The following is a 23,524-nucleotide window of genomic DNA, read 5'->3' on the forward strand; positions in this document are numbered from 1 at the left end:
CTCAGGCTCTGAATCTAACTTGTATTCCAAAGGGGATATGCCTGGGAAGTATTTGGAGGTCACTGTCCTTTTAACTTTATCCCCAAATTTTAAGATAAAATATTCTTCTGTGCCAAATAGTTCTTTTCATTTAACTTCGTGGGAGCTGAGTCATTTAGCTGCCACTTTTATTAGATTTATTTGATAGTCAGGGCAGGGTTAGTTAATATTTTAACAACCACAGTTTTCAAATTCCTTCCAGCATCCCTGGCATTTCTTTGTGAGTCCGGAGGCTAAAAAAATACAGTCTTGGAAAGGATTTTCTACTTGACAGGCTGGTAGCACACCCTTCCTCATGCAATACAAACAGGTCTGGAAACCCTTCCCCTCCCTTCTCTGGGAAGATAAATGAACTTGTCTTTGGGATTCCTCTCCCCCCTTGCTGCGAGTTCCTCGTGGTTCATCTTTAGAGAGATCTATAACCATGTTCTCATGACATTTGCCTTGCAGCCCTCGTGGGAAAAGCCTGTGGAGATGGAGCTCTCCAAGTGCAGTGAGAAATGCTGAGTGCACACAGAGGGCTGCTGGAAATGATCTCTCAATTACTGGGTTATTTGGATTCTGTGTCCTCGCTGCAGTCCCTGGTGTGTGTCCTGCTCTGGGCTCTGCTCATCCCCCCACTCACCACAGCTGGAGCACATCTGTTCTCACTCCCAATCCAGCTCACTAATCTGGGCAGGAAATCAGCCAGCTGATGGCGTTTTTAGATACCAAAGTGCTCAGCTGGGAGCTCACTGGTGTTCTATAGGATGTGTCTTCTCCTGCAGACACATCCCCAAAAGTTCCTGCTGACCCTGGAACTGAATCCCCCAATAATTCCTCTCTCTGAGCCTCAGTTCCTCAGGCACTTTGTCCCTCTGCTCCTTTCTGACCTTCCTGGGGAGCTGTGTCCCCTTGAGTGAACAAAGGCAGGACTTCAAGGAAAATCAGATTTCTGTCTCTGCAGTGCCCATGTTCTCAATGCACTTGGAAAATTCCATTTTCCTGAAGAGGAGGAGATCCATTAAAGCTCAGTTGTTCCCATAATTCTTTCCTATCTGATGCCATCACTCCTGATGGAAACTCAGCCATGGATGGGAACACATCTGTGTCTGTGAGCTGAGCTGTTGACAGAGAATTATTCCCACACCTTTTCACAGATTGGATGCATTCAGGTTTTCTCATTCTCTCCTGCCTTTCTTTCCCTGCCAGCATCCAGGAAAACTTTTAGTTCTGTTGCACAGCTTAATCAAGTAGAACTAACTAAATTTTAGCATTTGACAGAGGAGATGGCAATTCTGATCCCATCTCAATCCCAGCCTTTCATGCAGCACGGGCAGGAGTGAAGTGTGGACACCAAAGGCGTTTGCAGAAAGCATTTCACAGATTCCAGTGCTGCTAAAACCACTCCTGGGCACAGGAATCGTTAGTGGGTGCTCATTGTCCTCTTGCTTTTTCTCTCCTTTTATTTTCATGTTTTAAAGGGGTGATGGACACTTCATGGGCTGGGAACAGTGAGGATCTTTGGGCTGTTGGGGTGGCTGATGGCCTCTAGGGGGATGAATGGTTTTGGGGGGTTTGTCCTGTAAATAATCCATCCCACAAATCATGTCTCATGTTTGTGCAGCCCCCACCATGCAGTGCAAGGAGGAAAGGCAGCAAACCTGGGAAAAATCAGAGGAGTGCAGGAGAAAAAGGCAATTATCAGGCATTTTTATACCATGATCAGCAAATGGAGCATGGCAGCATTTCATGTCCTCACTCCACTAGAGCAACCTTAACATTCAGCCTTTATTTTCCTGTTTCTTTCAGTGTGGGATGCCCAGAGCTTTTGAGAAATGTGAATTTTACAGAATCTCTACTCCCAGTTCCCCCTTGCCAGGCAGGATGTCAAAGGGCTGAGCTACCCCTGTTACTCCTTATTAAAGGATTGATAGTTTCTCCTCTTTCTCTGCTGTCTTAATGTCTTTGGAAGCCTTTGCTGCTTGGTCAGATTTGGTTCCAATTAGTGGGAAGCTAATTTAGAGAGGAGCCTCGCACACATGGGTGGGCACCGTGGCTGTAAAAGTTCCATTTCTCCAGGAAACCAAGCAAAAAATCTGCTAAGCTGGTTGGAAGTTGGCTCAGCTATTTGTCAGGAGGCTGCAGGGCTGCTGAGCAGCCTGTCATGGATCACTCCCAAGGCTGGAGGGAAAATCTGAGCAGGTAAACTCTCCCTTGGGGCTGGGAAAAACAAAGAAAAAAGGAGGCAGGGAAATATTTTCCCATTAGGGATGGTCAGTGATGGATCTGATGGATTTGACTGTGGTGTTGGGTTGGTGTTGGAGCATCAGGAGGGGCCGCAAGCCTGCCTGGGTTGTGGGGCAGGTGTTAAACCTTGTTTTCCGTGGGTAATTCTGCTTGGAGGATGCAGGGAGGGACAGAGGGGAGGCTCAGTTCCCAGACAAACAGGAAAATGCCCCAGCAGGGTGGTGTTCCCATGAGCTGGGGCTCCACAGCTCACAGCTGACTTCCCTGGAATGGGAACAGTGAAATTCCGGCAGGAATTCCCAGGAGGGGGATGCAGGATGAGTGCTGGAGATGTGTGGGAGCTGGAGGAGACCATGAGGAGGGCAGAGGATGCAGAAAAATGCCTGAACCTGTCACCAGATCATCCCTTTGATAGTGACTGCCACTCCCATGTCCCCCAAAGCAGGAAAATTCCCATGTCTGAAGCGTCAGCACCCTAAAAGTGTTTTCCAGAGCAGGAACAGCTGAGCTCAAAAAGCCTCTGAGTGATTGATTGATCTCAGGCCAAGATCCAGAAAACAACTTCCCAAAGCTTCCAGTTCCTGCAGTTTGTCTCCTGCTCCTGAAAGCTGCATCTGAGCAGCCTGGCAGCATTTCTGCCAAAAACTCCCCTCAAAATTCAGCCCAAATTTCCCTCCAGGTGTCTCCTTCCATCACAGGGAGTAGGTGGGTCACACCCTGGGTCTCTGTAATTCATCTGTGTCTGGCTCCATGTGATGGAGATTATTACAGTTCAGCAAAAATGGGGTTCATTAAACTTAAAATCAGGCATATGAAACTCTCATTTAAATAAAAAGTGATTGAGAATGGTAACTTCCATTTAAAGTGCATCTCCCATCATTTATTTTTTATGCTCTGCCACAGTCACCGTTTAAATTATTAAAAGCAAGAAGTAAAAAGCCTTCTCAGGAGATAGAAATGGATTAGATTAAAATTAATCTGACATAATCCTTTCTGTAAAACTGCTGATTCAGTTTGTGCACAAGTTTATCAACATATTTGAGGATGAAGGATAAGGATAAATTCTCCTCTAATTTGGGAGTGCTTTGGCTTGATATTTCTGACAGCACAGGGAACACACAGAGCTCTCTTAATTGAGAGATTTATGAAATTACAAATATTTCTCACAGCACAAATGCCAAGCTCATCACAGATTTACAATCATTTAAGCACCTGAGGCGGTGAGTGGGCTCTGCCTCATTTCAGCTGGGATGAATTTTGAGGTGCACAAAAGAGAGGCTGGGTCAAGAAGAGAGGCAGATCTTCAGCTGGCACGCGTCACTTGTCACCCCCAGAATTCCCATTTTTGTGCCCCAGGTGGGTGGCAAAGACACAGGAGAGGACTGGGGTCTGTAACTGGAAGAGGAGAGGCTCAGCCCTCCACCAAAGACCTTGGAAACAGGGAAATAATGAGGAACACGGCGTTAATGGATTTTTTATTTATCAGTGACAGCTCGTGACATCTTTAAAAAGAAATCATCTGCGAGCCAGTGGTGTGGTTTATTCCCTGTTTGGCTGCAGTCAGCACTAAATGAAGATTGAAATGGCATTGAGAGGGGGTAGGGCTGGCAGGGTTTGGCTGAAGATGAGTGAAATGTGTCTGACAGAACCCAGTCAATAGCATTTATTGGGAGCTGTAACATCTTGTGATGTCTTTATGAACTAAATTAGAGATCAGAGTGCTGCTCCCAGGCTCTGCCAACTCTTTCCCTCCACATCCAGCTCTGCAAAGCCCTCAGAGGCAGCCAGGGCTGCAGGATGTGCCCAGCGGCACAAACACAGCACTGGTGTGTCAGATTTGGGGTTCCACACCCCTGGGTGCACATTTTGCTTTGTTCAAGTCAACATTCCTGTGGGGCTGATGTTTTGTTGTTGAAGAAGCAGTGGGGGTATTGCTTTGGGCATTTTCTGTCACCTCATGCACGTGGTTGCACCTAAAAACACAACCATGATGTGTTTAAATATAACAAATGTGCAACCAGGATGATGCTTTCAGCTGGTAGATATCAAAGATATCACTTTATTATGACACTAAACACTGATTATCTATCAAATAAAGGAAGAGAATGGTTTTTTCCTGAGTGCTACAGGCAAGTGCCCTACAGGCCGTGCCCCCTCAGGCTGTTTGGGCAGATATTTCAGCCTTGGAGTGGGTCATAATTTTAATTCATTGCAGTAAGAAAATTCCTCTGCAACCAACTAGTTGGTTTTTTTTTTTAGAGGTTTGATCTAATCTCTTACAACTACAGATCAAAGGTAGTGAAAGCTGGTATTAAAGGATTAGCTAGGTCACATTGAAATATGTTTTAAAACAAGCCCAGGGACCTTTAGCTTTTCTGGAGCTAGTGCACACACAAAAAGGATTTTTAGGCTAACTCTCTGTGACTTTAACCAGAAAACCAACTGATGGATTAAATCTGTGAGTCATTCCTCCAGGTGATGTGGGGAGCAGCTTATGCAACACAAGCCTGCAGAATATCAGCAGTGCCTGAATCTCTCACAGCACAAACCCAGAGCAGAAGCTCAGTTCAGTGTAGGCACCCCTTGTGCACGTGCCCAGCTTCCCGTGCTTTTATTCTCCTTTGGTGGCTGTTTATAAGAAATTAGCAGCTTCAGCCCAGGCTCCTTTTCATCCTTTTCTCTGGCTGATCTCCCCTGTTTCCATGTGGCACAGGGGTGCTTTATCTCTGGCTGTCAGGTGAAATGAGTGTTTCTTTGCAAAGATGTTGATGCCACTCTCTGGACCTTATCAAGCCATTATTCCTTTCTTTATGACCAGAATTTCCCATTGAAATGAACTTACAGAGAATCACTCAGCTGATCCCTGCTGGGGTGAGCCTGACTCCAGAAACTTCAGTTTAAATGAGAAGGGCTTGGGAGTGGCATCAAATCCTGGTTCCCCATTCCCAGTGAGCACCAGAGCTGCCCCAGCAGGAATCAGGGTGACAAACACAGCTTGGCTTGGTGGGTGGCTTTTCCTCCCAGGCAAGCCTGGCTGGAAATGTCTGTAGGACAAGTTTGAAAAGCTTTTCAGACAAATGGGGTTTCAGACAAAACCCATCAGGTTTCTCCCCAGAGCAGCCAGGCTGCCTCGATGGGAGGGTGGCTGTGCCCCCAGATGCTGTTGGAATAATTCTGGTATTTCACTGGAGCAGATTCCCCAGTGCTGGACCTCATCTTGTGATGTTTTCTATTCAGCACAGATAAAGATTTGTGCTGATTTTCCTCCCTTTGGGTTCAGGCTGGCTCAGTGCAGTCGTGGTTGGTGCTCACAGCCATCCCCAGCTGCCTGGGAGAGATAAGCCAGGCCAGCTGTGTGCACCCAAATATTTCACTGCCTTTGACATCACAGGCTGGAGATGCACCAGATACAGGGATATTGATTAGGCTTCAGGTAATGAACACCTCTTGCCCTTTTAATTACCCAGAGCTGGGCAGTCGAAGGGCTGGGAGGCAAACACAGCACTGAAAATTGCTGTGGGAATGGATCTAACACAGAAATTGGGTAATTTTGTGCATTTTTCTTGTTCTTATAAACTTCTGGCAGCACGTTTCTCTGTTGCCTGGCTGCTGAGTAATTGTGTCCTCAGATTTGGCATAGCTGAGGGTTCATCCAAACGTGTTTTATTAACTTGAGATTAATCTTGTTCATTATTTATCATTCTTTTTATTAAAACCTGCACTGGAGGCCCAGAGCTGTGCTGTAGCTGGGCAGCAGAGCTCAGACCCAAAGGGAGAATTACCAGGTGATACTTTTGTCCAGGCTGATTTCCTTAAATTGTTCTGCAATTATTTAAGACTGGAAGATAAAAAATTGATCCAGTGGTGCAGGCAGGGCAATGGAACTGTCTGTAACCTCACCAAAAAAAAAAAAAAAAATTAAAAAAAAAGGCAGTGCATAATTTATGTAGCTTTAACATTAAAATAAAACTGTGAAAGAGAAAAATGGTTAAAACTCCAGGAATTGCAGAGAGTTGTGCCAGGGGTTTGCCTTTCCTGGATAATTCCCTTTTTCCTTTCCCCAGGGTGCTGTGCCAGGGGCTGCAGGCACTTGGAGCCTTCTCTCCTGCTCACATTTTGTGATTCACAGGGCTATGGGTGCTGATTGCTCAATCAAATCACAGCGAAATTTGCAATTATGAACTTTGCAATTATGAAATTCGCCGTTATGGAATTTGAATTATGAGCGTCCCCTACAAGCAGTTGGCAGATTTTAATAAGCAAATTGAGAATACAGCTCAGGTTCACAGGACACTCATCAGATAATCAGTTCAGCTTCAGCTTTGCCCAAATTTGCTGTAACCTTCACTTATGAGCAGTTTGAACACCAAGGAATGGAAGCAATCAGAGCAAAAAAAAAAAACCCAGCAGTCTGCAAATTACCCACCAAAAATCAGTTTTCTATGAAGTTTATACAACAGCAGAGGGTATGGCTGGGGGCTGTACAACAAAGTGATATTAAAGCATTTGGATATGCTAAAAACAAGAGCAGGGTGGGGATGTTTGGCACAGGAACACACCCAGAGCCAAGGAATTTGTCAGTTCCTAAATCACCTAAAAGCAAAGTGCAGGATCCTCCTGACCATGACCTGCAGTGCAATGGTTGAGGGAACAGCTCCCTCCAGGAAAAAATTCGCTGTTGGCCCTGTCTGGGAATGGCAGGGAGTAAAACAGACTGGAAAACTTCAGCACTTCCCATCCTGCACAAAATAAATGAATTTAAAAAAAAAAATTAAAAACAGCCATAAATTTACAGAAGTGCATTCTGGAAAAAAAAAAAAAAAAGTTGAATTTTGAAAAAAAAATTAAAAACCAGCCTCAATTTTACAGAAGTGAATGATCAAGGGAAGTGTCAACCAAACACTCCGAGCTGTGTTCTCTCCATCTGGATTTAAATTGTTTATGGCAAGGGATGAGCCTCACCTCTCCTTTCAAGATGTCTCAAAATTAATTAATGTTTCAGTCATAGTTTGGGTAGTTTGGGCTAGTTGAAAGGGAGGATTTCATAATCTCCTTAATTTCATGTTTTTCTTCTGCCATGTGTAACAAAACATCATTTTTGTGCATCGTGACTGACAGAAAACTTTCTGTTTTCCACTGAAAATCAGTTCCCACCTGTCCAGCTTGAGAGTGACAGAGTGGGTGATAAGGTAGGAATTACAGCAATCACTGAAGATTGGATTAATCTCTGTCACTTTCAGCAAAGCCTATAAAAATAATAGTGTATTGTACCCACACTGTTCTTATTAAAAATGATAAATGACCCCCATTTTTTGGCTAATGCTGATCCCAAAATTTCATCCTTCTCCTCAGCTTTATGGCTGCCATAATCTTGGTATTTTAATAGCTTTTCCCATAATAGCCACAGAGACCTTTTTAAGTGGCAGCCCTGACTTTATGGAAGAGACTTTAAAAAAAAAAATTTAAAAAATCAAGAAGAGTTTCTTCTCCTTAAAGGCAGAAGCAAAATATGTGCACATCCCAGGAGGGGCAAGCAGAAAAATGTTATTTTGGCAAAGCACAGGCCTAAGTTAATAATTACTCAGAATTTCTGTGCAGCTTTCATTATAGAGCAGATAATGGAAATGAAGAAAAATAAGGTTACAACATGAACTGGGTGTGTGCAGGGGATGGCAGCTGCTCTGGGATTGCAGCTCATGGAGTTTCTCCTTTAAAAACAGCAAATACAGGTCAGAAATTGGGTAATGTTTGAGAGATCTTTACTAAAACCAGAAATACACTCTAGCTATAAACTGCTCGAGTGTAAATGGACAGCTGAAGTTGAACCAAAACTCCAAAACTAAATTTAAGTAAAGCAAGGTTGAAAGAACTCAGAAACAGGTACCGCCAGCAAAAAGGATCTGGGGGAGGAAAGTAGAGAACATAACCCAGAAGCAGAGACGTAAGCATTACAGAAAATACTTTGCATGAAAACAAAGTGTGAAGTGTGGGGAAAGATTTGAGAGGTTGGTGAGAGGGTTAGGAAAGGCAAATGGCAGGTCCCAGCAGTCAAAACTCTCTCTTATGGCTGTAATGTATCCTGACACTCTAGACAGGAGAAGTGAGTTGAAGGTAACAAATTCCAGCACTGTGGAAATTACACACAATTTGTAAACTGTAGGTTATGGAGATTAATGACAGGTCTGCTTTAAAGGGGAAATGAAAAACATGGGAAAATAGGCAAAAATCACATGAAAAGGGCCCCAGGAGAAGTTTGTCATGAATTCCTCAAGGAATCAGAGGCTCATGTGTGAGTAGAGAACCATGGATTGCCTCTTGCTGCTGGTTCCTTGTGCTCCAAGGCTCCGTGCTGGTGACTTTGGGAAACCTTCCCATCAGCAGGAGCCAGCCCAGGCTGTGTCTGAAGCGGTGTCTGTTTGCTCAGGAGGTACAAATTGCCTGTGGGATGTGAGCTGCCTGTCACTTCCAGAGCAATTAGAGAGGCAGACCTTATCAAAAGGAGGAGCCATAAATATTGCACCAGGATCTCTCAGGAAATCAAAGGCACTGGGAGGGAGTGTTTATTTACATGGTGCTGCACAAGCAGGAGCACTGAGACATGCTCCAGTCTGTGCTGCTCCCTGGGCTCCATGTTCCATCAGCCCCATGGGGTTTGAGACAGGGAGAGAGAAAGAAAAAGCCAATTTTAAATGTTGCATTGCAATAATGGACAGCTCCTAATGTCCAGCTCTGTGTCGTTTGGGCAGCTGGATCTCTCTGGCATGGATAGGAAGGCAGAGCTGCACCTTCAGATCTTTACTGTGTTCCAAATTAACAGAGTTTGAAGGTGATTTTGGGGGGGATTTGAATGTTTTGCCCTCTAGAAATGGGTCTCCTTTAGTCCCTTCTGCACTGGGTTTCTCCTTTTGGAGGGATCCCAGCTCATCATTTCCTCCCGTCAGGATCAGATCTCCTCCTCTTGCCCAGCCTCCTGTGCCCTGCTTAACCAGGGCCTCCAACCCTTAAATATTGTATTGCAATCTATTTTAAAGATCTTTAAATTTATATAGCAATAACAGACTGCTCCTAAGATGCAATTCTGTCTCATTTGGGCAGCTGGATCTCTCTGGCATTGATAGGAAGTCAGAGCTGCACCTTCAGACCTTTACTGTGCTCCTCACTTTTATGCAGCCAAATTAACAGAGTTTGAAGGTGGCTTTGGGGGAATTTCAATGTTTTGCCCTCTAGAAATGGGGCTCATTCCGTTCCTCCCACCATTCTGGAGGGATCCCAGCTCACCCATTTGTTTCTCTCTTTGCTCAGACCTGCTCCTCTTGCCCAGCCTCCTGTTCCCTGCTTGCCCAGGGCTCCCAGCCTGGCCCTCAGCTCCAGTGACAGAATTATCCCAGACTTTTTAACTGAGGCAGAGCCCAGGGAAAGCTCCTGCAATGATTATAGGGCTGGAAAGCCTTGAAAATGCCAGCACAAGGGCTCTCAGTGGCTCTCACCAGCAAAGAGATGAGAACTCCTTAAGCCAAAGGCTTCATTAGCCCACAAGCACAGAGCCATAGACTACAATGAAAATATTTAACCTGGAAATTAGAAAGTTTTTAGCAATTAAGTGATACTGGCTCGCAGAGAAAAGCAGGAGCCCTTTCTGGGGTGTAATTATACCTGTGAGACCTCCTGAGGAAGGATGGGAGGGACAGGGATTGATCCAGAAATTCCCTCCCCGCTGTTTTCCTGTGTTCAGGTCACCATCTCCACTTTCTGTGAATTGCAGAGCTCAGGGGGCTCTGGTGGAAACCTTGGTGTGAAGAGTCACTCCACTTTCAACACCTCTGTGCATCCCAGGGCAGGAATGTTTATTTGCATGGTGCTGGCTGCTTCTGAAGGAGCAAGATAATTGTTCACCGAGAGTAAATTTAAAAAAAAAAAAAAAAAAGAAAAACAACAAACTTAACTACTTGCAGAAAATAATAAGCTGGCTGGGAAATGGTGCCTTGTTTGCTCTGAGTATCCTCTTGACATCAGCATGAGGTTCCTTCTAATGAGATGCACATGTGTAAATAGGATGATTAGATATTCCCTCATAAACAGAATTATCATACCTTCTAACAGTCTAAGCAGGCATTTTCGAGTCCTGTTGTTACAAATAAATAAATAAAGGCCAAAAGGCTGCATTCAGCCTCTTCTGGCTGGGAACAGTGGGACGTGAGGGCAGAATGTATTTTCCAAAGTACCTAATGGTAGCTGAGGTCAATTACAGCCACGACTCATTAGAGTATTAAAACAAGAATGTGATTTTTAGTATAATTAGTGTTCCCTTAGAAAACTGCAGCAGTCTTGTATCCACTTCAGGCTCTTTGAGTGTGTTTGGGCATTTGGCTCAGGCAGATATAACAGGGTTAGACTGCATTAACCTCACTCACAGCCTCTGCAACGTCTCTCACTTCTTCTTTATGGCTCAAATAACTTCCAAAGATGCCTTATAAAACACAGAGCCCTGTCTAATTAGTCACAGAGAAGATTACAGCTGCTTAATTTAGTGTTCAGTTTTCTGCTGATTCAGAAATTCCCGAGGAATAAAGCATCCAGTGAGTGATAACACAACTGGGCAGATCCTCCTCACAACTGGCTTTAAGGGGGAAAAAATTAATTAGGGAGGATGAAAGCAAAGCTGTGGACAGGCTGGAGTGTTCACAACAAAAAGGTGAGATTCCTGTGAAATGCATTTTATTCTGGATGAAGTGGAAGGAGTAGCAGGAATATCAGGTCCGTGTGTGGGATTGGAAGCTTCACAGCTGGAAATTTGCATTTGGAGTGATGCCTTTTTCTCTGGTCCTAAAAATATGAGCCAGACACAGTTAGGGTGATAAAAGGGGCACCTTGATCCTTAAGTGCACAAATTCTGCAGGTGGAAAAGGCTGAGGATGCACCCTGCTCATGATTTCTGTACAATTTTTATAAATTCTGCAAATTAGCATATCTGACAAGAACGCCCCAATTAGGCACCTGCCCAGTGAATTAATCCCCCCACTTCTGGTACCTTCTAAATTCTCCCCCCTCAGACGAGATCCAGGCTCTGTTCACAAAAATTTGTCTCAAAAAGCCATTTTCAGCCTTGGTTTCTAAGGATGGCCAGGACAGCACAGGGATCCTGGAATTTTTTTTGTCTTTCTGCTTAGGAAAATGTTGAAGCTAAACTATGATAAAAAGCTACAAATATATGTGTGGAGAATACAGAGAATGTGTGAAAGAAAAAAAAGGTAAAAACCAAAATGGCATCAGAGAATAAAGAGGAGGTAAAAAGGCAAAAACCAAAACAGCATTAGAGAATATAGAGAAGATAAAAAGATAAAATAGAGAATATATGAGAATATATGAAGGAAAAAAAGGTAAAAACCAAAACAGCATCAGAGAATAAAGAGAAGATAAAAAGGTAAAAACCAAAATGCCATCAGGGAATATAGAAAAGATATAAAGGTAAAAACCAAAACAGCATATAAAAAACCAAACCAAAAACCAAATAAATAAAAGAAAAAAGGTAAAAACCAAAACAGAGCATATAAAAAACCAAACCAAAGACCAAATGTATAAAGGAAAAAAGATAAAAACCAAAACAGCATCCGAGAATATATGAAAGAAAAAAAGGTAAAAACCAAAATCCCATCAGGGAATATAGAGAAGATAAAAAGGTAAAAACCAAAAGGGCATTAGAGAATATATGAAGGAAAAAAGGTAAAAAACCAAAACAGAGCATATTAAAAGCCCAAACATATATATCAGAGAATATATAAAAGAAAAATGGTAAAAACCAAAACAGCATCAGAAAATATTGAGAAGATAAAAAGGTAAAAACCACCAGGCCATCAGCAGCCATGGGGCTCGTTCCTTGGGCTGTGCTGTCTCATTTTTCCCTGCCCCCAGCGTGTCCCTTGTGCTTGCAGAGCTGACCTACGCCTGGATCTTCAACGAGTACCCCACCTTTGTGCACCAGGACAACCGGCGCTTCGTGTCGCAGGAGACCGGGAACCTCTACATCGCCAAGGTGGAGACCTCGGACGTGGGCAACTACACCTGCGTGGTGACCAACACCGTGACCAACAGCAAGGTCCTGGGGCCGCCCACGCCCCTCGTGCTCAGGAACGATGGTAGGACCCTCCCCAGCTGCCCTGGGGGGCTTTGCTGGATTTTCGTGGCTGGGTGTCTGACCCAGAAAGTAAAAATTGGCTGAAATGTTTCTGTTGGAGTGTCTCGGTTTTTTGGAAGCCAGGTGTCTGCTAAGGAAGGCAGGAGCCTCCCCTGAAATGGAAAATGCAAACCCCCTCCCTCTCAATTGCTATAAATTTTAAATTAAGGGGCTCCCAGGCAAAAATATGGGAGCACAAATAACAGCTCTTTAATAGGGAAGAAAATAAAAAGATAAAATAAACAATACTGTAAACCAAACCAACACTGACAGAGTCAGAACCCAGCCTGACACCCTGTGGGTCAGGGTGTTGGCAGCAGACCCATTGGAATTGTGGCTCAGCCCTCCTGCAGTGCCAGGGCTGGTTCTGCTGGAGCAGGGATCCTGGAGAAAGGTGCAGTCTCTGCCTCTGAAGATCCAGGGCAAGAGGCAGCTGCTGTTCCTCTGGGAAATCCAGTGCAGAAGCTGTGCTGGTGATCCAGAACCTCCAGATTATATCCAGGTAGGAATGCTTGAAATCTCAGATTATATCCAGGTAGGAATGCTTGAAATCTCAGATTATATCCAGGTAGGAATGCTTGAAATCTCAGATTATATCCAGGTAGGAATGCTTGAAATCTCAGATTATATCCAGGTAGGAATGTTTGAAATCTCAGATTATATCCAGGTAGGAATGTTTGAAATATCAGACTATATCCAGGTAGGAATGTTTGAAATCCCCAGATTATATCCATGTAGGAATGCTTGGCTGGTGTTCCAGAATCTCCAGATTATATCCAGGTAGGAATGCTTGGCTCCTCCCCCTGGGCTCACATCTCCCAATGGGATGCTGTAGTTCTTATCAGCCATGCAGGGACATTCCATAGCTGTTATCAGCAGGTGTCTCCCTGCAGGGAGGGGTGGGTGTGGAAGAGATAAGGAAAGCTGCCCACTGAACAGAAGCCAGCTGCCACACAGATGGCAAACAGATACAATCTGCTTGGCAATCCAGGACATGGAGTGAAGGGTTTTTCCCCCTCTCATGGTTTTTCAGTGAGGTAGAGTCTGCTAGACACACTGCTAGAGTGACTCTCAGAGTCAGGCAGTAATTACAAAAGAAAAACCCAGTGGGAGTTGGCCAAAGACAGGAAACAAAATAGATTTTAGAGTCTGGACATAGCAGTTTTTCTCATTTTATGCAGCCCCAAAGTGAACAAAGGCACTTTGTTTTTTCGGTAACTGTTAGCTCAGCCGTGTTTCCCAGCAGAATTAGTGCTATTATTAGTGGTCTGTGGAATAATACAAAAAGGGGGAGAAGAAAGCAAAAGAGGATTTCTAAATTTATACAGACAATTGATCTGTATCGTCATCATTTTGGAGCAGATAAGAAAAATACATTTGCATGTTAATTTCAATTAAAATTAATTAAAATGTCTCTGTTTAAAGGCTAACAGTTGGGACATTTGTTCCAGGAATAGAAATGCAATGTTAGCAACTTCTCCTGGAAGAAGATCCACTGTCACCTTGTGGGATTTCACAAAAATTCCTTGCTTGGAAAACGCAGGCTCCTTGCTGCAGCCTCCTGCCTGTCAGGTTGACAGAATCCCTGTGGATGGAGTGGGAAATGCTGCTGGTGATGAGGAATTGTCCCAGCTGGATTGGGAGGGGTGGAGGTGCTGCTTCTCCAGCTCTGCTCCATATCTGCCCTCCCTTTCAGGGAATTCTGTGTTCCCATAAACACAGCACAGCAAATCTGTCCCTCTGGGTCCACAGTGAGCATGGCATGGATGGCACAGTGCAATGGTTAAATTTGCCTCAAGCTGACAATTGCAGTGCTGATATAATCTTTTTTAATATTCCAATAATAGGATTTTTTTTTGCAAATCCTATTGGAAGATGTGGAGAAGGACTTGGTACAAGGGAGTGCAGTGGTAGAACAAGGGGAAATGGCTTTAAACTGATGGGGAAGGAATTGTTGCTGGACCATCCAGGTGTTGAGAGCTGCTGCTTCCCTATTTCTCTTTAAAATGTGGGATTTGCCATGCCAGGATTGAAACAGTAACAGTGGGAAAGGACCAAAATAGTCCTGGAATAAAATTGCCATCAGCAGCAGCTGTATGGGCCAATTAAACTGCAACATTTCACAGGTGTTGTCAGGAAATGCATATCAAATCCTCAGACAAATCAGCCTCCTCCTGAATTCCTGGGACTTTCAGCCCAAAAAAAAAAATGTTTTTAAGCTTTAAATTGGAAGAAAGACACAAAAGCCTCTGAAATGCCATCACATGGAGCATCTGATGTGCCCTGACACTGGGACTGCTCTCCAAGCCACAAACCCAGGCTCTGCCTTAGTCCTTTATTTCTCCTCCATGCCCGCCACCTGCACAGCTAAGTCAGATGTTCAATCACCCAGCAACAGCAGGAAAAATGAGGATTTTCTGCATTGAAATGGTCTTGGATTCAGGATGGAGATGTCTCAACTGCTCTGATGTTGCTGCTATAAAGAGCAGACAGCAGGACTCACTTCATACCCTGTATAAATGTATGGAGATAGGCAGGGTGTCATTGCAGCAGGAGCCTTGTGGTTTTTCCAGGTGCAAATCTTGATTTTTCAGTGGTTGGAGTTCTCTGTGAGGCTGGGAGAGGCTGCAGGGCTCAGGTGGCTGTAGTTGGTGTCCCACAGCCCCAGGGAAACACTCCCACCCCACTGGGGTTTTATCCTCCTGGAATTTCAGCTCTCCAGGCCCAGCCCAAGGCAAAGAAATGGGAATAAATAAAAAGCGAGTGAAGAGAAGGGGGAAAAGATCTCCAAAAGTTCTATCAGCTGCTGCTTTGGAGACCACAGCACAGTTCTTGGCTTGATTGAAGCTCACCCAGCAAATATTCAGCAGAGATTTTGGAGAAATTTAGGCAAGATTGCAAAGATTTGGCAGGTCTCAGTTGGGAAAACAGGATTTTGAGCTTTTGGAGGCCGCAGTGTTAACATGCAGAGGGCTAATGAGTGACGTGCCACATAATTCTTGTTTGTATGGTTTGTAAATGCTGGAATGTCACCAGGGAATCCCAGATTTCCTGTTTCATGTGCTGGGCAGGGCAGGAATGTGGGAGAATATCCATATTTTTAATAAATGCATTCAATTTTGACAACTGAGGCTGTGCAGCAGCTACTTTGTTGAACATTTATTTGCAGTTGGAAATATTTATTTGCATTTGTGTTGGAAGATGGCATAATCTGCTCTTGCATGAGAGCAGGTCAGCAAGCAGAGGTGGACGTGGCGTCAGCCTCACACTCAGCATTTCCAGCTCCATCACTGGAAAACTAAAGGAAAAAAACAGGATTTTCTTGCATCCAGTGTGAAAAGCAAGAGCAGTCAGCAATCACAGGCCAACCTCAGCAGCTCTGACGTGCCCCAGTGTCACTGCAGGCTCATTTCTGTATTTTTGGGATTCTCCGGGGCTGACCCAGCTCCTCTCCTGCCTTGGCCACCGTCCAGAAAGTGCTGCACTGTTGAGATTGGAACTGCAATCATCAATTAGCTGATAATCACTATTGGTGGAATTATATGTGCTGGGTTTAAGACAGTGCAGTGGCTGGAAATGGAGCCATTTGTCAGGGGTATAATGGCCTTTTTATGTGCACAAATTTTTAAACACAATTTCATAAAGAGGCTGCCACGCTCCATGATTTACTAGGGCAGTAAAAAATAAAAAAATTACCCGAGGAGTAGAAGATCTCTGTGCATTGAAGTCCTGGAAGTTAATAGAAATATCTCTGTTAACTCCAGGGATTTTAAAACTTTTTTCCTAATGGCTGTTTGTACCACGTTCCATTTCTAGAAGATGCTGAACCTCCCTGATTATTGCTCCCCTTATTTCACAAGTTACCTGCAAAAATCCTGCATATTCAAAAGCAAAAAGTAACAGAGCCACGAAGAGATTTTAATCTTTGGCAGATGGTGTGGAGAGTTGGTTCAGCTTCTCCTCTGGCAGTAAATGGGAAAAGAGCCCACACTCCACGGCTGTTAGGAACAAGCCATGTTTAAAATGAATGGATTAATTGGGCAAGTAATGATGTATAGAACAGCTCTGCGCTAGCACGGGAACACTTGTGAATTTACTGCTGAAATTCAACCAAGCCTTAGCATCTCCTTTATGTTCCCAGGGGTGATGGGAGAGTATGAGCCCAAAATAGAAGTGCAGTTCCCAGAAACTGTTCCATCTGCGAAGGGAACCACGGTGAAACTGGAGTGCTTTGCCTTGGGCAAGTAAGTTTGGATCCGTTATTATTATTAATTATTATTCCTGCAGCTTCTCACGTTGGTGGGTTTGTGGGGTTTGCAGCAGTTCCTAATGACCCACTTCCCTCAGCAGGAGTTACTTGTGGCCAGTTTTCAAAACAGCCACAGGGCTTGGGGACTCTTGTTCTGGAGTAAACACTGGCAACATTTCCAAAATGTGTGGACTGGCAGGAAAATCATCACAAAATGGATGGTTTGGGTTGGAAGGGACCTTGAATCCCATCCAGTGCCACCCCTGCCGTGGGCAGGGACACCTTCCATCAGCCCAGGCTGCTCCAAGCCCTGTCTATTTGACACTTTTAGAGCAGCCACAGCTCCTCTGGGCAGCCCCTGCCAGGGCCTCCCCACCTTAAAATGGATGTGTCTTTACAGCAGAACCCCAAATTCAGCTGGGTCAAAACAGCATTTTAATAATAAAACATCTCCTGCTTATACCATGATAAACACATTTACATTTGTGTTCCACATAACCCACCCATAATAAAACCTGTTTATAAAATCTGTTAATATACAGCAGATTGAATAATTGTGAGTGACAGCCATAATCATTTAAACTATTGCACTGTGTAGCCCCACCTACCCTTTAATGGTTCAGGGAAGAATATATGTATCAGATTAGCATAAAATCAATTATCAATTCACATTTACACTTATATTCCATGTAACCCACCCATAACAAAACCCCTGTGGACCCTGTGCCAGGCCCCTCACTGGGGTGTGGAGGATCAGGAATGGGACATCATGCCATGATCAATATGAAGCCAAATTTATTATTCCAAAAAGGCTATATTTATAATAAGTTTTTACTGTCCACGTGTCTCTAGCTAATACATGACTGGTTAATCCTAGCTGTTCATGATTGGTTAATCCTAGCTGTTCATGATTGGCTAATCCTAGCTGTTCATGATTGGTTAATCCTAGCTGTTCGAAATAGAATGCTGATTGGATCTCTGATTTTTCACCCGCCTTGCTGTGGTCGTCTGGCCCACCCATTGCCTCTCTTTTTTCTCACTTTCTCAAACTCGCTGACAAACTTGCTGAGTCTTGATAACTCTTCTTCTTGTATCTTTCTCAAGGATACACCGACCCCATTTCTGAATATGCCCATTATCCATTGTTTATGAACGTGTCCATTGTCCGTTGTTATTGTGCATCGGCTGAGCGCGGCCATTGCCTCGCAAAAACTGCTCAACCTGCAAAAAATCCCCAACACCCCACTGTGAGCATGGCACTTCCTCTGGCAGTGTTACTGTCCTTTCTTTCCCTCCCTCAGCCCAGTGCCCACCATCAGCTGGAGGAGGGCGGATGGGAAGCAGCTGCCGCGGAAGGCGCGCAGGCACCGCTCCAGCGGGCTCCTGGAGATCCCCAACTTCCAGCAGGAGGACGCCGGGCTCTACGAGTGCGTGGCCGAAAATGTCAGGGGCAAGAACGTGGCCCGAGGACAGCTGACGTTTTATGGTGAGCAGGCTGCCCGCTTCCGGGGCTGCTTCCCTGCAGTCGGCGCAATCCGCAGCAAATATTTTGTGAGGGCGTCGTTTTGCGGGGATATTTTTTGAAGCGACTTTCTTTTCCAATGGCACGTCTCGAGAAGGGTGTGATTCGAAATGAAACCTGGCTGAATGGTGCATGTTAATTGAGAATCAGAGCAGCTGGAACAAAAACACGTCCCCAGGAGGACATTGGCACGGAAACGTGCTTGGAACAGTCTCTTTTTCCTTCTCGTGGCTGGGGAGGGGGCAAGGCAGGAAATCTGGGGGAGCATCCTCGTGTTACAGCTTGGGATTTGTGATGTATGGGTCGCCCCAGCTTTTGTGGACAAATGGTAATTGCTGATAACCAATTAAGAACAGCTTTCAAGAGGATCAATGATTGAAGAACAGGGGGAGTTGGGATTTAACAGTGCCAGGGCAGAGCCCTCTCCCCTCAAAGGCTTTCTGCTCCTGCTCTTCCTCACTGCAATTCCAGCCCTTGAGCCAGGCACTGGGAAATGCCAAATTTCAGCCTCCTAGGCCTGCTCTGTTAAATAGAAGATGCATTCATCCCTCTGATCCTGGTGCTCATCCCCAAGTTTCTGCTGGGAACAGCCCACAAAGCAAAGTGTGGCTTTACCTGTGTAGAGGTGAGTGGCAGCTGCAGGGAGGGGATTTAGGGACACAGGGGGCTGGGTTTGGTACCAAGGTTCTGTTGGAGATGTTTTGGAGAGGAGAAGCTGCAGGTTCCACACCCAACAGATGTGCAGAGACCTCCACAGCATCCAAAATATCCTGGTTTTGTTGCTCCCCTGGTCCCATCCCGTGTTATTCAGAGGAAATATGGACAAAAACTCAGAGTTTTCTCCCCCAAATGTTCCTGAGCTCCTGTCAGCAGGGAAGATTGGGTTGAGCTCCAGAGATGAGGAGAATGGGTTTTGATTTATAATAATTTTGTCACAGAAAAAGAGTTTGGGAACCAACCCTTATGGCAAAACTGAATTGAATGTGGTGGGTAATGTAAGTTTCTTTTAAAAAGTAGGGAAGTTTTCAAATTGGAAATATTTCTGAAAGACATTTCATTTAAAGCCACAACTTTGGGGGCTTCCATTTCAAATGAACATTTCTCCTTTTAAAACTGAGGGAAATACAAAATGAGAAAACATTAAAAAGAAGTGAAAGAGCAAGAACAAAGTGAAATCTTTCATGTTAAGGAAAGAGTCCGGAGTTGATTTGAACAGGTTTTAATTTTTTAATTAGATGATTTAAAGATTCCTTTTTCTGTGCTGTGTTTTTCTCCTGATTTTCCCCATGTGGAGAGTAAATTAAAAGACTCATCAGTTGTAGAGTTTTGCTGTACCCACAGCCAAAGCTGCCTTTCTGGAAAGCAGTAAATGGAGCCTTTGGAACACTCCCACCATAGCATATATCGAGTTCTAATCTCATTATTGTAATGAATTTACTGCTCTGGATCCTACACAAAAGCTGCCACTGTGGCTCCTGCTGCTTTTCACCCCCATTGTGGCATTTCTGCAGAGAATCTCCAGGTTTTTTTGGGAAGAGGAGTGTCCTGCCGTCAGTCTGTCGTGCTGGGAAGTCTTTCCATCCATGTCCTCCCTGGGACAGGAGGAATTCCCCAGGAGAGGTGGCAGACAGGCACCTCCCCTGCTGCAGGTTTTAAAGAGAATTCACTAAAATATCATCCTTGTCTTGAGGATGGTGATTTTCCAGGGAACTAGTTGGGTTTTTTAGGGTAACTTGTGTTTTGCAGCCAGTACTAAAAATAGGTCTCTTAAAAAAAAAACAACTTGCATTCTGTGCTCTGGGCTCTGGAGTTTTGCATGGCAGCAAGATTTTTTAGGGGAAAGTAACTTACTGTAAACTTTTATACAAATAGTTGGAAAAAATAACATAATTTTCTTTAATAATTAGGGGTTTTTTTAAAGCTGAGAAATGTTATTTCATTATTGAAATACAACTGCAATGCTGGCAGAGCTTTCAAGCTGCTTTTGGAAGGTCAGGGCTGGTGCCTGGAGAGGGAAACGCCCTGGAGGTGCAGAAAGGTGCAGGTTTGAATGGATTTGAGGAAGAAATTTTTTATCATCAGGGTGGGCAGGCCCTGGCACAGGTGCCCAGAGCAGCTGGGGCTGCCCCTGCATCCCTGGCAGTGCCCAAGGCCAGGCTGGACACTGGGGCTGGAGCCCCTGGGACAGTGGGAGGTGTCCCTGCCATGGCAGGGGTGGCACTGGGTGGGATTTAAGGTCCTTGCAGCCCACAGCACTGGGGGCTCAGTGTGCTCTGGGTTATCTGAGGTGCTGCCCACCTGCCCTGATGTGCTCTGCAGGTCACACCGGGGCTCCAACAGCTCCACTCCTTTCAACCCAGTCAGCAGCCTCTGTGCATGGCACAAAATAAGCCAAGAGAAGAAAAAGAAATTCAAATTTGCCTGCTCACTGTAGATAACCCAGCGTTGTCAGCTTCCCTGTGTGCTGCTGGGAGTTCTCAGGGAGGGTTGACTTCTGCTGTGTTTCACTCTTGTATCAGAGTTTATTTTCTCCTCCCTTAGCATATCAGTGCCACTGAAGTTGTTTGGCAGGCTTGTTGCAGCAGAAAAGGTTAATTAAACGTGCAATATCCATTCTTGCTGCATTTCCTGTGCTCTGAGCCCCTGCACCAGGCTGTGTTTCACTGCTCTCCTCAAACACTTCTGCCAGGGCTGAGTCCCCCTTGACGGATCGACCTTCCCATGGAAACATGGTCCTGTTAATGCAATTACACAGCTCCCTTCTGTTTCCCTGACTGATGGAGCTCTCAGTGGCACATTTCCCTGCTGGCTCTCTTGTTCCCCCTGTGTCCCAGCCTCAGGTTAATTCCTGCCAAAGGCTCCCGCTGGGATTCTTGGGGCTGTCCCGTGCAGGGCCAACTTGATCCTTGTGGGTTTCTTCCAACTCCGAATATTCCCTGATCCTGAACTATCAAATTAGACTGCACAGCCTCTTCTTTTCCACCTTTTAGCAGCCCTAAGTGCTGGTGTTGCCTTCCTGACCTGGCAGCTTGTTCCCTGTGCCAGCTGCATCCTGTGGCTGAGGCAGGAGAGGTCCCCAGTGGACACAGGGTTCTCTTCTCCCAGTTTCTCCAGTTTCTCCCAGTTTCTCTCAGTTTCTTTAGATTCTCCAGTTTCTCCCAGGGCCCTCCTCACCCTCAGCTGGGTGTTTTGGGATGCACTCCCATTGACCTGATTGTATTTTTAATCTGGCTGCTCATAAATTTTACATTTGCTAACCCTCCGCAGGGCTAAGATTTATATCCTGAGCAAACAGCAATGCCAACGATTATTTTTTTTTCCTGGCAGAAGTACAGTAAACAGATTACCTTAACCAGCTAATTTAAAAAGAAATTACCTTTTTTGTTCATAAAGCCAGCATCAAGGAGATGCTTATTTATTATTGATGTTTAATTCATGGTGAGTTTAGATGCTGTTTCAGCCCGATCTTCTTTTGTTGATATTTGTGACCCCAAGGCTGCTCATCCCTGGGTTTGAGCTCCCTGGGCTCTGCTTCCTGTGTTGACTCAATGCAACATCTTGAGATCCCCATGCCCAACAAAATATTGCACCTGAATAACAGAAAATACCAAAAATAGCTTCTGGTTGAGGTGATGTGAACGTGAGGCTGGGAGTGACAGCCCAGGGGAGGGCTGAGGAGCTGCAACCCCACTGAGAACATTTGTTTGCTGGGATTTGGACACAAAATATGGGATTTTGCCCTGGCTTTCCAGTCAGATCCACACTGGGAAATATCCAAGCTCCAAAACAGCTCAGCTGGAGCCAGCACAGAGGGAGGTGCTGCCTCAGCATCACCTGTGTTGCTCCAGCTTCTCCCGTCCTCTCCTGCTCTGGCAAGGCAAGGAAAGGAGGAAAAAATTGCAGCTCAAACGCTTTCCAAAAGTGTCAGCACAGCAGCATCTGCATTAGCAGACAGACAGACTTGTCTGTCACTAATTACAGTTCTGTGCAGCATTTTCTGAGATATTCAGCAAAACCCATTCAATTGGCTGGGCCCCTTTTCAGATTAAATCCTTCCCACTAGGAATTTGTGAGGCTCCTTAATTTTGCAGAGAAAAGAGCCCTCCTTTCATCAGTGGGCCTGGGTTTTATTTGGGCAAAAGCCAATTTGTGCCACCCTGTAAAATAGCCTCAGATGTAAATCAGATTATGCTCTTCATTATGGTCAGAGTCTAAAAAGGAAATTTGCACAAGTGAACATCAGGCAGTTTTATGTCTGCTCAGTTTAGGTCCCAGATCACAAATAATTTGCTGAAAATTTGAATAAAGTGAGTTTCTGGACTGATAAAAATACAAGAAAATTCCTGTACATAGGGCAAGTGCACTCTTATTGTACTATTACTATATTATTATGAACTATCTTTCACATCAGTCACTGGAAAACCCTGTTGCCACCTTTTACACAGGTAAGAGTTAGTACAGGGAGAAGTAACTCTGACTTTTGAATTCTTTGCTGCCCAAGGGAGGTCTTGCATCCAGAACACAGAACACATTCCTGCACAGAATTGTTTCTCATCAGCTTTTCCAAGGGATTGCTGGAACCCTGCTTCCAGAAAAATCCAATTCTTGGAGATTCAGAAAAAGTCTCATGTTATTATCGTTGTTGCTTGGAGAAACATCTCTGCAGCAAGAGAAGCAAAAATGCAAATAGGGTGAAACACAAACAGGAATGAAATGTGAAGGCTCCTCATGGAACACCCCACAGCTCCCTTGTACCCCTGAGCAGCTGCAGTTTAGTGTCAGGGTGGGAAGTGACCAAACCCATGAGCAGGGTCCCTGTGGTGTGCCTGTAACACCCAGAGCCCACAAAAACCGGGGAGAAAATCCTCTAATGGTGCAGAGCAGGGGTAAATGAGAGGAAGGGATGACTGAAGGGGTTTTATCAGCTGGGTTAACCCCTTCAATTTTTTCTCTGTTTCTTTTCCTCTGGTGTTTAATATTGTAGTGACAAGCAGAACTCCAGGCTGGGTCGGTAGGGTCAGTCTTGTAGAGCTTCCAAAGACTCACCCAAATGGAGATTTTGGTTTTTTCTAGGCACAGCATTCCAGCAGATTGGTTTGGTGCAGGATTTGCTCACCTTGGAGTTGTGAGCAAGATTTCAAACAGTCCTTGAGGTCAGGAGGGAGGAAAGGAAGAGAGAGGAGCAGTGGTAACTTGGGCTCTGCTTTCTGTGATCTTTGGGAAGGAAACAAATCAGGACTGAGGGGTTTGTGCACAGGAGCTGTGTCCCCATTAGGGACAGGACCTTACACACTGGCTGCACTCTTTATTTCCA

The 23,524-nt window shown here is 44.9% G+C and overlaps 1 protein-coding gene across 1 annotated transcript in view; it reads left to right on the forward strand.

Moving 5' to 3' along the window:
- Nucleotides 1-23,524, forward strand: part of LOC118691564 (contactin-4) — a 274,696-nt gene that overhangs the window by 190,123 nt on the left and 61,049 nt on the right. The window contains 3 exon segments of the mRNA XM_036390793.2: nucleotides 12,198-12,401; nucleotides 16,581-16,683; nucleotides 17,990-18,174. Of these exon segments, the coding sequence (XP_036246686.1) occupies nucleotides 12,198-12,401; nucleotides 16,581-16,683; nucleotides 17,990-18,174 (492 nt within the window).

The sequence above is a fragment of the Molothrus ater genome, chromosome 11 (genome assembly GCF_012460135.2).
Source record: "Molothrus ater isolate BHLD 08-10-18 breed brown headed cowbird chromosome 11, BPBGC_Mater_1.1, whole genome shotgun sequence".
Taxonomy (NCBI): Eukaryota; Metazoa; Chordata; class Aves; order Passeriformes; family Icteridae; genus Molothrus; species Molothrus ater.